This window comes from Pollicipes pollicipes, unplaced genomic scaffold (assembly GCF_011947565.3).
Source record: "Pollicipes pollicipes isolate AB1234 unplaced genomic scaffold, Ppol_2.1 Scaffold_5724;HRSCAF=6776_pilon_pilon_pilon, whole genome shotgun sequence".
NCBI classification, from domain to species: Eukaryota; Metazoa; Arthropoda; class Thecostraca; order Pollicipedomorpha; family Pollicipedidae; genus Pollicipes; species Pollicipes pollicipes.
In genome coordinates this window covers 46,877,834-46,892,483 of record NW_023596746.1, presented here as the reverse complement: position 1 = coordinate 46,892,483, position 14,650 = coordinate 46,877,834, and the positions used below count along the sequence as shown (strand labels likewise).

At 57.3% G+C, this 14,650-nt stretch overlaps 1 protein-coding gene across 1 annotated transcript in view; it reads right to left on the bottom strand.

Annotated features, from left to right (window-relative positions):
* Positions 1-14,650, bottom strand: part of c12.2 (von Willebrand factor A domain-containing protein c12.2) — a 111,649-nt gene that overhangs the window by 55,322 nt on the left and 41,677 nt on the right. The window contains exons 26-31 of the mRNA XM_037226572.1: positions 14,043-14,191; positions 12,176-12,218; positions 11,882-12,076; positions 6,990-7,123; positions 2,202-2,386; positions 1,138-1,337 (exon numbers count right to left, since the gene is read on the bottom strand). Coding sequence (XP_037082467.1) covers positions 1,138-1,337; positions 2,202-2,386; positions 6,990-7,123; positions 11,882-12,076; positions 12,176-12,218; positions 14,043-14,191 — 906 coding nt within the window. The remainder of the gene's footprint in view (positions 1-1,137; positions 1,338-2,201; positions 2,387-6,989; positions 7,124-11,881; positions 12,077-12,175; positions 12,219-14,042; positions 14,192-14,650) is intronic.

Here is a 14,650-nt window from a genome sequence, read left to right as displayed (position 1 = left end):
AGGTAGATGACCTAATGACAATCAGTGGGCAAAACGTACGTGCAATCGGAAGGCCAACCACAATGCCTCCCCGACATTGATGCATGTTTGCCCAAATGGCTCCTCCTGGAAGATGGCCGTGATGACATGGCTCCTGGAAGATGGCTGTGATGGCATGGCTCCTGGAAGATGGCTGTGATGGCATGGCTCCTGGAAGATGGCTGTGATGGCATGGCTCCTGGAAGATGGCTGTGATGGCATGGCTCCTGGAAGATGGCTGTGATGGCATGGCTCCTGGAAGATGGCTGTGATGGCATGGCTCCTGGAAGATGGCTGTGATGGCATGGCTCCTGGAAGCTGCTCAAACGGCAATGCGAGGACCAGCTGGCAGCATCGCGGCCTTCCAGCACGACAGCGGTGTCACGCCTCCGCCCGCAGCATCGCGGCCTTCCAGCACGACAGCGGTGTCACGCCTCCGCGAGCTGCAGGCGGGCAGGTCTTCCAGCACGACAGCGGTGTCACGCCTCCGCGAGCTGCAGGCGGGAGGTCGTGCCCGCCGAGCGTCGGCTGACGTCATCGGCGTCAAACGACGACAGCAGCGCCGCATTGTACCGCATGGACGACTGGGCGCCGCCCAGCGACGCCTCGCTCCCATCGCTGCAATCAACTCAGGTAATCGTCCATTCGGAGACACCGTGCCCGATTTGACGTGCAGTGCCAGCGGCGGCGGCGACGCTGGCTGCTGTGCCAACGCACAGGGCAATGCCGTAGGTCGTTGCCTGAGTGATCGCAGCGGAGCTCCCCTCGTTACGGTCGCGAGGCGTTGTTTGTCATTCTCAGAACGCCAGGACATGGCGAGACCAGAACGCAGCCGCGTCAACAGCCTAATCACATGGCGCTATGGGCGGCAAGCTAAGTAGAGCTTACCTGCGTAACATCGCACCATGGCGCAGGGCTCGCCTGCGTAACGTCACACTTCAGAGCGGGGTTCACCCGCGTGACGTCACACTTCAGACCGGGGTTCACCTGAGTGGGGCCACACTTCAGAGCTGGACTCACCCGCGTGACGTCACACTTTAGAACAGGGCTAATCTGCATAACGTCATACGCCAGAGCGAGGTTCATCTTAACGACGTCACACTCCAGTGCGAGTCTCACCTGTGTGACGTCATGTCCGGCGTCGAGCCGGTAGGGGCCGCCCTTGCCGCCGAGGCCGGCCGTGTCGCGGCCGCCGGTGCCACCGGCCCAGGTGTTGCCGCCCACGTGCGGCGCGTTGGTGGCGTCCTCTTTGCCGTGCTTGGGCTCGCTCACGTCTTTGCCGCTCTCCTGTTCGACCGTCAGCTGGACCGGCCGGGAGTCTGCTCGGCGCCCATGGCATGCGGACGAATCGACGCGTCGGTGACGGCTCGAGCTGCGCGGCCGCAGGTCGAGCCGGCACAGGACGGGGCCGGTGGCGGCCGGCGGCGGCGCGCGACAGGCGCACGGCGCCCGTCCCGTCCCGCCGTCCGATGCCCCGGTCGCCCCGGCGCCACTGACATAGACACATGCACTGCACGAGACACGGTTCGGTGCGGCGAGCCCCCACACGGTCGGATCATGCTTCAGCACAGGCTCGCCCCGCGTGTTTGGAGTTCGCGGCGGTCAGTAGTACCCTTCCCAATATCCCGGGGCTCCGACCTGTACCACGCCACCGGGTGGTTGGCTCGGCCTCCCATCAGCGGGCAGCAGCGTGTCGCCCGCTGATGGCTGACCGAAGCCCGCCGTTACGGACGGCAGGATCCGGCCTCACCCCGGTGGCCTTTGCTTTCTCGCGCCGGCCGCCGCACGGCGTCCGACGTACAACAGGCCGCGGAAGTGGGGAGCCGCACTTGATTCCGTCTCACACAAACGGGCAAGGCAAGAGTCGGTGGTTGAGCAGCGCGGTGAACAGTGACAAGTTGTTCCTGTCGCTGTTGTCCGTTAAGTTTCCCACCCTTCGGCCCGAGGAGCATTCCGAGGTCTCTCTGCCCCCCACCCCTCGTGTCACGAATAGACGCCCGCCGCGCCCAAATAAGGAAAACCCCATCAGAATAACCCTCCCGTCCTCACAGCACATGACTAGTTTTTTATCTTTCGCTCTGACTGCTACAACTCCCACATCCAGAACTCCCTCGTAGCTCTCGCATCCTCGCCTCCCCGTCCCCCCCCCCCCCACACACACCAAGTGACGCCCCAGGGCCTACCGTCGCCGACGAGACGGCCCCACTCGGCGGCCGAGCGAGCCAGCTGCTCGGCGGCCGTCTCCCAGAGCCGGACCACGCCGCGCGTGTCCACGGTCACCACGCCGCCGGCGCCGTGGCCCGCCACGAACACCGACGTGCTATTGATGCTCGATGCCCACGAGTAGTAGTGCAGGTGCGTGGTCGGGCTGAAACGGCGTCAGAGCTGGTGAAACGGCGCTGGTGGGACTCGCTGACGAGGCGGCAGGTGCGAGGGCAAGCGTGTGCGGGGGCATGGTGAGTCATGGAGACGAATGGAGGCGGAACCACGGGCCGGGAGGGTGCAGAATGTGGTAAGGCTGACAAACACAGGGCGGCGGGAGGGTGCCAAGTGTGGTGGGTCTGACAGACACAAGGCGGCTGGAGGGTGCCAAGTGTGATGGGGCTGACAGACACAGGGAGGTGGGAGGATGTCAAGTGTGGTAGGGCTGACAGGCACAGGGAGGAGGGGGGGGGGGGGCGCAAGTGTGGTTAGGGCTGACAGACACAGGGCGGCGGGAGGATGCCAAGTGTGGTAGGGCTGACAGACACAGGGAGGCGGGAGGGTGCCAAGTGTGGTAGGGCTGACAGACACAGGGCGGTGGGAGGGTGCCAAGTGTGGTAAGGATGACAGACAGAGGGCAGCGGGAGGGTGCCAAGTGTGGTGGGTCTGACAGACACAGGGAGGTGGGAGGATGCCAAGTGTGGTAGGGCTGACAGGCACAGGGAGGCGGGAGGGCGCAAGTGTAGTAGGGCTGACGGACACAGGGCGGCGGGAGAGTGCCAAGCGTGGTAAGGATGACAGACAGAGAGCGGCGGGAGGGTGCCAAGTGTGATAGGACTGACAGACACAGGGAGGTGGGAGGATGCCAAGAGTGGTAGGGCTGACAGGCACAGGGAGGCGGGAGGGCGCAAGTGTGGTTAGGGCTGACAGACACAGGGCGGCGGGAGGGTGCCAAGTGTGGTGGGTCTGACAGACACAAGGCGGCTGGAGGGTGCCAAGTGTGATGGGGCTGACAGACACAGGGAGGCGGGAGGGTGCCAAGTGTGGTAGGGATGACAGACAGAGGGCGGCCGGAGGGTGCCAAGTGTGGTAGGTCTGACAGACACAAGGAGGTGGGAGGATGTCAAGTGTGGTAGGGCTGACAGACACAGGGCGGCCGGAGGGTGTCAAGTGTGGTGGGGCTGACAGACACAGGGCGGCCGGAGGGTGCCAAGTTTGGTATGGCTGACAGACACAGGGAGGCGGGAGGATACCAAGTGTGGTGGAGCTGCTGTTCATTCGGGACCAAGTTCGGGCAGAACACTGCCATACGTCATGTCTTGGTGGACGAGCTCTTCCGTGCACAGGCGTGTGGCAGGAATACAACACATACTGTCATATGGGCGCTGTGAACAAGGCGATCAAGCCTAACTTCTCCGCCAGACCACGCGTTGATAATTCTGCGACAGGCGGCGACAAGACCTCGTGATAGCTACGACAGTGTACCCGAACGGCCATTCTGTACGACCTAAATACTTACAATACTTGGTAGCGCTGAAAAGTAGCGCCTCTTCTTTGGTAAGTCAAAAGCCGTTTAAGATATGAGAGCTAAACCAAAACAGAGAGAAGACCTATCTCAAACATTTCGGTTCTACTTGCTCATACATTTCTATTTCATTTTCACTCGTCGGCCCCATGCCAATCCAAGCATGTATGCCGCCAAAGCAGTTTGGCGAAGCCGTCACGGAAATCATCGACGGGTACCAACTGAAGTCAAACCTAAACAGCTGTCTGCAGTTCGTCTCCAGATGAGGACGGCCTCTCTGACGATGCTCTGTGAGTTTAAGGAACAAGTGGAAGTGACACGGAGACAGATGAGGACCGTGTGACGGATCATGATAATCGATCATCTGGATGTTCAACCGCCGAGCTGGCTTCGCTGTTTGTAACCCTTTAGCCTTGTGGGGTCGTGCGTCGCCGTACTGCAGAACAATTTGCTGCACACCGGGCAGCACAGGTCCGAAAGAGCTGCGTACAACCCAATATTTCACGCACATTACGTTGTCAAGACGAAAATAAATGAAACCGAGGGATAGAAAATGAAAATGAATTTCACCAAGTTTTTGTCCTGATGATGCACTTGTACTGTGAATGAAATCTTAAAACAAATACAACACATCAGAAACTTGTTTCCTTTCGAGGATAGTTCAGAGCATTGTAGAATACCACGCCGAGAAAACATTAGAATCATTACAGTTCAGCCCAGTCACGTAACCACGTCTGCTAAGAAGACACACAAATCAAGGCATCACTTCTCTAACAGTGCTGGTGAAAAGTACCAAGTCTACATGGTAAACATGGGAAGTGAACAGACCACAACAGATCGCACGAACGCCCGTCACTTCTTGCGCGCCACTCCATCGTCCCCCCCCTCCCTCCCCTCCCCCACCCCACCCTTCTCCGGCGCCTGAATGCTTCATTAACGTCACCGACCTGATCGGGTTATCGATAGCAAAGGCTCACATTAGCAAGTAGATGAGACGCTTGGCGTGTGGGGCACCACCACCCGCAGGCCCGGTGCGGCCCTGCCGGGCGCAACGAGGATGGCCCCGGCCCCGGCTCCGGCTCCGGCTCCGGCTCCGGTTCAGGCCCCGGCCCCGGCCCCGGCCCCGGCTCCGGCTCCGGCTCCGGCTCCGGCTCCGGCTCCGGCTCCGGCTCCGGCCCCGGCCCGGCCCTGGCCCCGGTTCCGGCTCCAGCTCCGGCCCCAGTCCCAGCCCGGCCCCGGCTCCGGCTCCGGCTCCGGCTCCGGCTCCGGCTCCGGCTCCACCTGCCGCCACCCGCCAGCCGCGCCCGCGTCGTCAGCTCGCCCGACGCAATCATATCGGCCCGAGCGACGCGTGAGCTTCGATAACGGCACATCTCGGAGGCGCCGACTTGTTACCGCCCACCCGTCTGCCGGGTCACGGCCGGGCACAGAGCGGTGCGGAGGCCGTCTGCACGGGGCCCCGCCGCAACGTCAGAGAGCGCGTGCCGCGAGTGCCTTCACAGTGCGTGGACAACATTTTACGAAATGCTGCTCACAGGTAATGCCATTTAACAAGGGTCTGTCTCTGGGACGGAAAGCCGTAATCGACATCTGCAGCTGCGGACAAGACTTCCCATTGACTAGTCTGAAGTCTAGGAGACGGGACAGCTGCGGACAAGACTTCCCAGTGACTAGCCTGAAGTCCAGGAGACGGGACGGTGCGACACGGAGCGGTACGGAAACCCAAGAAGCACGAGTTTTCATCCACACGCATACTCATCCCTTTTTGTTTGGGCGTCTCCTCGAACACGGGAATCAATCCTGCCCCACATCAGTCCCAGAAGCCACAGAACAAAACTTTGCCTGATTAACAACTACAGCCGGTTGAGTGACCGCCGTGATGAGGTCAAAATTTCTCGATTAGCGCTCAGCGAAACGCCAGCGCATGTCCACAAATTCGGGCCCTAATTGCGTCTAATTGACCTCCATGGCATATCACGTTATTGCGTCCAGTCAGATCAGACCAGCTGCAATCAAGGGATGGAACCTGGATGTAAAATCAATGAATGAACTTTGCCCGACGAAGTTCGGTCTGCATGCACATGGTTCAAAACGAGGAAGTTGCGCAATACGCAGGTACGTCAGAATGCCGTTATTAGGACATGTCTGCCACAACACGGCCGCCCCGCATGAAAACACCGGGCGCGAGGCTGACCGCGCGTCGTCGCACGGCCCAGCATGCTACCGCTCGACCATTCAGCGGGAGCCCGGCCGCGCTAACACGGGACATAACACCGCCGGTGGCAGTTGTCGACCACAGACATGCCGCGAAAGGACTTGGACAGAATATCGCAGGGGCATCGCCTCAGCGGGCGTCCCTGTGGTGGCCTGTCTTTTGTCGGACCAGCGGCGCTGTCAAGCGTGGCGGCAGCTGCTTGTTAGCAGCGTGCGAGTTCCAAGGCTATTTCGGTGCAAGTTTCCATGCACGTAAGCTACATGTATTCTAACAAAAGTAGCCTGAACTTTCTAAAAGCTTGATGACACCAGCGCCAGTTAAGAACCTGACTGGTGTCCATCTGTCCCTCGGACCTGATGACACTAACGCCTGATGAGGACATGACTGGTGTCCATCTATCCCCTCGGGCCTGATGACACTAACGTCTGATGAGGACCTGGCTGGTGTCTCATCCGTCCCTTCGGGGCCAACCGGCTCAGAAGTTCGGTGCAGATGCAAGGCCACTGACGTCGCGTGTCTGCCAGAGTACCGAGGCCAGCGGCGAACACCCAGCCAGCGGCCACCACGGCACTGCTATGGACAGGTCACACAACCGACCGGGGATTCCAAATTGCCATCCAATACCACGTCCGGTCACGGCCCAGCACCGAGCGAGGCCTGCTTCTCCGGAGCTCTCCTGTCGACGTCGACGACAACGGAAGGCCTCCGTTCCTGGTGTATTCATTTCAACGGCAGCTACTTCGGCCGATGGGCGCTTTAGCCAATACTTCCTGACCTCTCCGACGCTTCAATGCATCCTGTACTACAGCGAAAACATCTGCCACAGCCTGATCGTACGTGCAAAAACGACCTCAACGCAGATTAGCGAAACGCACACACCAACTGCGACCCACCACCGTGTTGGAGCTAAGGCATCGCCAGGGTGGCTTCGTTACAAGGAAGGTTAGCATGCGGTGCCGTCCCGCCTCGGTGACATCTTCCTCACTCTGAGGGGCTCGCGCCCCAGGACGCGACGGCGCCGGGTCTCACCAGTGCACGGGCAGGTACTTGACCGCCTCGGCTGGCAGGTCGCTGACCTCCAGGTAGGCGCCGACCGAGGGCGACTTGGGCATGTCGCTGCGCACTTCGGCCGGCAGGTCGCCGCGGGTCACCACTCGGATAACCTGGCACAACAGGGGGCGCAATGAGCGGCCAGCCAGGCGCGCCGGCATCACGTGGTTACGGCAATTTTCTCTCTCACGAAAACAGCACATCGTGTTGCTTAGTTACAGGGCCACTTCACGACAAGGTGACTGGATGATAACACGGCACCCATTCAGATCTGACGAAAATGCGACAAAGGCGTAATAATAGAGCCAAAACAGGCTTCTGTACGTTTTAGAGCTGCACGGCGTACTGATAAGGAACTAAGAACAGATGAAAATACGCGATGACGTCACAAACCCTATTTTCAATTTGCCGTAACGACAACACTGCGGAGCATAGTGTTTTGGAGAAAAGTGCATGGGGAACCTAAATGCCTCTATTTTGTTGTCAGCCATGGATCAATACCACATTCAAGGTAAGTTGGGTCCATAAAGTGTCCTAGTTTGACCTATGAACTCCTTTTCTGAAGGGCATGGTACCTTCGACTTTTAAGCCGATGTTCAGGTTTAGACTCACTTACACCCGTTAAGGTCAAGTAAAGCACTGGATGAGATCTCTTCTAAATCGGTCGCAAATCAAATCTGAACATTGACGGATGACGCACGGCGGTACGCCATGACCCGACCGGCCGGTATCAGGTGACCGGGGGTGACCAGTTCACCCCGTCAGGAACTGTGGCTGTGGCCGTGAGACGATTATTTCAATCTTAAAACCGGTCACTTAGACTGTCTTACGGAATCCTAGAGTAATGTCCAAATGACGAACACGTGTCAATCGATCGTCGAGCCTGTCGTCGTTCACGACTCGCGTAGATGGCCCCGTCGTGCAATCTGAGCCCCGATAACACATTGCCAGTCATCATATAAAGTGGGGCTGCAGCTGAACGTAAACAAAAACAAAAGACAAAACAAGACGAACAACTGGTCTGAAGTCGCACGCTGTTCTTCCAACCTGGGCTGGGGCCGGGGCAGTCACCTTGTGAGACGGTCCAGCACAAGTGGAACCGCACACATGATATTCGATACAGCACGCATCTCATTCGACGCCGGCTCCGAGCGAACCAGGCTGGGGCCCGAGCGAGAGGGTCAGTGAGTGTAGAGCGTTCTTAACGGGAGATCAGGAAAATGAAGAAAAAGCAATTACAAGTACGCTGCGCTTCCATGCCAAACTGAGACATCTTTAGTCATTTGACCTCGAGCGCAAAGCCACAAAACAAGTTAGCGCAAAATTACCGACAGTTAGCTAGAGAAGAGCTGCGCTCTAAAGGACGTGGTAGAAATGGGTGATACATCACATACGGCCTGCTGGAAAAAGCATCGTCATCCTCCATTTCAACTACTGATGCAATTCCGTCAACGAGTTGTTGTGTCGGAACTACAGAATCCCTGACCATAAGTTGCCTATCGATGACGTGCTCGAGCTCAGCCACGGAAATGGCAGCCCGGAAGCGAGATCACGATTCTGCGATTGATGACTAATTCAGGATTCTCGCGATCGTGATTCCAAAGTGCACTTTGCAACAATTACACAATAGAATCTACGGCTGGATTAATTTCTTTCCATTCATGTGAGAACAATTGAAGTTCTTTGTCCATGCAAATTATCCGTAGGCAGGACGATTCCCCCACCTCTCCTCACCGTCCAGCTACTGGGTTGTGTGTCTTAATTGGGTGCATCATCGATAATGTTGGTATTTCAGTGCAGAACTTTGTAAGGAAGAATTCAGCACAAATTCTAAACATATCACCAGTTTTAATTGCCAGGTTTGACAATGGCATCGCGTTCGCGAATGACTTGTTGGCGTTTGCCAGGGGACTATCGGAAGCACAACGGCCAATGGAGGGACGAAGGAAACCATGGGCTTTTCACGGAAGGCGCCCCGGGAACGTCTGTGCTTTTGCCATGGACCTTTTCCGGTTTTTCAGTTTTGTTGTATTGCACACAGCGCATAACAAGTCTACCGTTGGATGGAAACAATCGAGCGAGTAGCGGCTTGGCAAATAAACAACAGGGGCATGCTTTAAAACAGTCACTGACCTCCTTAGTAGAAGTATTTGTATACTTAGTGATAGGTACACCTATTCAATAGTCGTAGTACACCCTTGTCAGGTAAAGGCGCAATCCATGCTTAAACGTCTCCACCAAGGTCTAAAACAACTTGTTGCTGTCTGACTCATTATAAAACAAAGGTTACTTCCATAAGACGTGTCACCGCACCGAAATGGTGTTCCCTAAGTGCGCATTGCACTTCCTTGCGGCCTGTCATGGGAAAGGCCCATGCAACTTTATGGGGTGAGGGGGGGGGGGGGCACCTTTAAACGACTCATAGACTGTGGAAGTCTGCAACACCCAGAACATTGATCAAATCCTGACGTCACGGGCTATGCCTCGCGGCCGCACCGGCCGCAGTGCTGGTTGGTGAGCCAATACGACATGGACGCAGTTCATGTAATGCTTTAAAGAGCTCAACACGAAACGGAACGAATCTGTGCGCTTCCCTCGTAGCTTACCAGTCACGTCTGTGCGCGCATACCATCTTTCTGCGAATAATCCCTAAGTTTGCGATTAATCACGTAGTTCAACCTTGGCGTTTCATTGCTATTCTAGCTATACTGATAAATTTATGACAGGTGATGAGATCCGTAAAATGGAGCAACGCTTAGCATGCAGGTTAAAAAACACGCACGCATGCGGAAGGGAACGCGTAGCTACCGTCATCATCAATCCTAGGGAAGCACACCCCATTGGCAGTCACATGCATGGACATAACCACTCGAGCATCCCAAATTATCCCGTGAGGGATTATTGTAGCGTGACACCTTAAAGGCAACGACTTGGTTGTACAAAACCAACGGTGCAAAATGAACAACCAAGAATTTGGGACTGTATGTTTGGCTTCTTTGCCTTCACATCAACTGACGTGAACGAATGATTATAGACATAATTCGATCTAAAGGACTTAACAAACTCATGACATATGGCTGCACACAATGTCGTTGAAATATTATTTGGCTCTCTTTCTACGAGGCTCGGGATAGATGATAGGACATATGGTCAATTCAAATGCATTCTTCATTTGTCAATAGTTCCGGAGCCCGGCTGGTTGCAAGGTCAAGGTCACTATTCCCGAGTGAACCTATCGCGCCCAGGCACGTGATACCGGCCGGTCGGCTCATGGCGGGCCGCCGCGCGTCATCCGTCAATGCTCAGATTCGATTTGTGACCGATTTATATCAATTTATATTTATCCGAACAGTAGCACACTGGCATTTACTCGCATACCTGCTTTAGTCGGGGATAATTGAAAATCTATGTAAAACTAAGTGAATATACCATGTTTTTCAGAAAAGAACATCAAACGTCTCAGGCTATCTTTTTATTTCTGGCTGTCGCGCTGAAATAAACTGACATTCAAATGCCAGGGGGTGCTGGCCAAACGGGGATGTTGAGCGCGCATCTTTTGCATCATTATTTGGAAGGACGGGCCGTCTTGTTTTGCAGGACAGTCCGGCTTTTCGTGGGACAGAGCGCGCCGAGCATTGCGATACGTTAAGCTTTCACCGCCAGTTGACGCAGTTGATCCGGATTCAAGACCGGATGGGTCGCTCAGCACTAGCGCAACGAGCACTGCTTAGCGTCGGTGCTGATCACGGAAATCCATAAGGTGAAAAACTACGAACTGAACTTTTGTAAAAAATTATATTCGAGAATTTTCACGACACATTTCAGTGATTTTTGCCATCTTTGTTTACACGGAGTTCTTTGGTTTACTGAAGGGCGATTATTCACAGCGTGCGAATTCAACACGTGGACGACGGCATGTCACTTCAATGTCGAAAACTCTCAACATAAGGAACGCCTGAAATGTTTGTTGACCAGTATCGATTGGTAGACTGCGGGCTGTTCGTTGTCTTTCTACACCTAGTGTCATTATCAGCATTGGAAATGGCGAAGCACGAGGACCGCAAGACCGTCCTTGCGCACATCCGGCACATCTCCATTTGAGTGTGGCAAGTCCTGCATGTTGTGAGCGATTTGTGCCACGACGGTACGATGCAGATAGGCTGTGACGTCGACGTCCTTGTGCGAGTTTCAGGCTACACTGCATTTGCATTCCTCTGATCGTCGGGGAAGCTTCCGGAATAACAGACTGGCAAACAATAACGAACAAGGGCCCTTAATAGCGAAGGCAGCGACGAGAAGGGACGCCGGAGGTCCACAAATCTCCCTCGACAGCTTTCCACAACACGCTCGAGCTGCGGAGGACGTCAACAAGCCAGAACAGAGCAGCAATGAAGAAATACGTTACAGGCAGCGCTGTGGCGGATCGGTGCAACGCAGAATGGCTCCTGCTGGGGCCGTTACAATACCGTCAAAGTGACTGCTCTCAGGAGCGAGAACGGAGAGCGGGCAGAGGAGAGAAGGAAGAGCAAACAGGCAAGAGGTGAGGGAGGAGATGGGAGAGTGGGAGAGAGGGATATCACGAGTTATTTTACTAGGCCACAGGCCCTGTCTTTATTCTTTCCAGCCTCTGCCTACTCCCAACAACCCTACCTGGTTGCTTGCAACGGAATGAGTCACCTAATGGCCTGTTTCTCGAAACCGCAAACATCGCCTCCCTGTGAGCGCGTCGTTTCGCCGCTGGCACGCCTACCTCTGAACCCACTGACCACTGCACCTGCCGGTCCCTCCTCCCCCCCCCCACGCCGACCGGCGGTCCGGCTGACCTGCCCGCCCCCTCCACCCCCCCCCCGCAGACCGGCGACCCGACTCACCTGTCCGGTCTCCGGCTGGACGACAGTGGTGTGGCGCGGGTCGAGCGGGCGCCGCGGCCGCTCCCCGCCGCGCTCCGGCTGCCGTGGCCAGCGGTACACCTCGTGCGCGCTGGCCTCCAGCTCCGGGAAGCCGAGCACCAGCGCCGCATGCGACTGGGCGTCGGCCAGCAGCCGGGAGGGTGCGCTGATAGTCTGCTGCAGCGCCGCCGACAGCACGGCCGGCGGCGTGTCGTGGCCAGAGGCGCGCAGCACGGCCGCCAGCCGCGCGCCGCCCGACTCGGTTAGCGGCGCCACCGTCGCCTCCGAGAGATCCTCCGCCACGCGCAGTACGTAGCGCCTGCCGGACACGGTCGGCCGGCGTCAGCACTGCCAGCGGTGGCGCCGCAGACGCGGCTGGTCGTGCATCAGCCACCTCGGTTCGTCCCGCTGGTGGGTTTCTGAAGACAATTATTATTTAGGGTGCAAGGAGGTTACAAATATCTCGCTGCCATCCACTGTCTGGATTTGTGTCATAAGGGAGAAGCAGAAAATGAAAAGACGGAATAGCTCCGAGATCCGCACGCCCACAACGCGCAAATCCGAACGGTACAGTTGTTCTTCCTTAAGAAACCGTAGCCTCGTTTGCTGCACGCTCACCGCATAGTGTGGCCCGCTTATCGTGAATGGACGGGCATGTGGGAACTAACGGGGAGGGGGAGGGGGCTGAACCTTCTCTTACTGCAACAATTTTATGTTAGCAATGACCCCATGGTCGTTGACTGGAAAGAAATCACCAAAAACCGCTAGCGTGTGTGTGGGGGGGGGGGGGGGAGAACCCCTTACTTGGGTAGACATCTGTGTGTGACATCTGCCTGCGTGTGTGTGGGGGGGGGGGGGGGGGCAGAACACGGAGGGCTGGTGGACAGACGGCTCTGCGCACGACAGAGAGGCGACACCTAATCACAGGAGCCCGGCAGTAAGCCCCGGTCTCGGTCGTCGCCGGCGGCATGGCCATCTCGCGTCACAGTTCCATCACCGAGAACAGAGCGCCGGCGCCGCCACAACAGTCGTACAGCTGGTCCGAAAGTCTCGGAGAACAGCGCAGCCCGGAGCCCGGAGCAGAAACGAGCGGGCGGCACAGCTCTGGGCGTCTGCATGATTAACAGAGGCGAGGGCGAGCAGCCCGCCACCACGGGGTAGACACGGGGGCGAGAAGCCCGCCACCACGGGGTGGACGCAGGGGCGAGAAGCCCGCCACCACGGGATGGACACAGGGGCGAGTAGCCCGCCACCACGGGGTGGACACGGGGGCGAGCAGCCCGCCACCACGGGGTGGACACGGGGTGAGCGTCCCATTACGCCATCAGGTGCCAATGGTATTCCAGCAGCAACGGGGACCCTCTCTGGGCTATATGCGCACATTAGAGCACGGCCAATCTTGGCTAGAGGTGCCATTCGCAACATACATGTTTTCCACACACGCACACGCACACACATGCGCACGTACGCACACACACACACACACACACACACACACACACACACACACACACACACACACACACACACACACACACACACACACACACACACACACACACACACACACACACACACGCACGCACGCACGCACGCACGCACGCACGCACGCACGCACGCACGCACGCACGCACGCACGCACGCACGCACGCACGCACGCACGCACGCACGCACGCACGCACGCACGCACGCAAACACACGATATATATATATATATATTATATATATATACATGTGTGTATATAGACAAGCGCCGAAACGTTTGGAAATGTAAACTTCCTGCTAATAGCCTTTAACATCTAACGCCTAAGCGTTCATCAGGACTGACAGGACTGGCCATGCAGCCACTGCGGGGTAATTTCGACCGAGTATAACTCTGGTGGGTAGCGCAAACAACGACATGCAAACATAAACGCGAGGGTGAATAAAATACAATACATGGGTTCATAGACGCCGCGGAAGGCGGCGCTCGTGACAAACAACTGGCCCCGCCTGTGAGCCCGTTCGGCGCGTGCCGGACAGGGGTGTCCACGACCCGCCCTTCCAGGTCGTCACCGCATCGGCGCGTGCCGCACAGAGGGGAGCGCCGAGCGGGTCACCCGGTCTGCTCGTCGGAAAGGGATGTGACGGGAGGTGCTCTGACCTGGCCTGCTCGCTGTCCTCCTCCAGCAGCCAGTGACGGGGTGCCACCAGTGCCAGGCTGGCCAGGTTCATGGGCAGAGTGACGGTGGCCGAGACACCCTCGGACAGGTCCAGCGCCTGGAGTCGGCTGCCACCCGGCTCGTACATCACCTGTCGGCCGTGGGCGGGCGTCACAGGCCGACTCCGGACAGTGGCACGGGGCGGCTACTGGGAAACGGGTCGTTGTCGGAGGACTACGGACCGAGGGAGGAATAGTCACAGGAGAAACTACCGACCGGGAGGGGCGGCCATCTGAGGACTACATGCTGGGGGAGGGATGGTCATCTGAGGACTACATGCTGGGGGAGGGATGGTCATCTGAGGACTTTCAGACCGGGGGTCATCTGAGGAGTTCAGGCCGGGGGTCATCTAAGGACTTCAGGCAGGGGGTCATCTGAGGACTCAGGCAGGGGGTCATCTAAGGACTTCAGACCGGGGGTCATCTGAGGACTTCAGGCAGGGGGTCATCTGAGGACTTCAGATCGGGGGTCATCTGAGGACTTCAGGCCGGGGGTCATCTAAGGACTTCAGGCAGGGGGTCATCTGAGGACTTCAGACCGGGGGTCATCT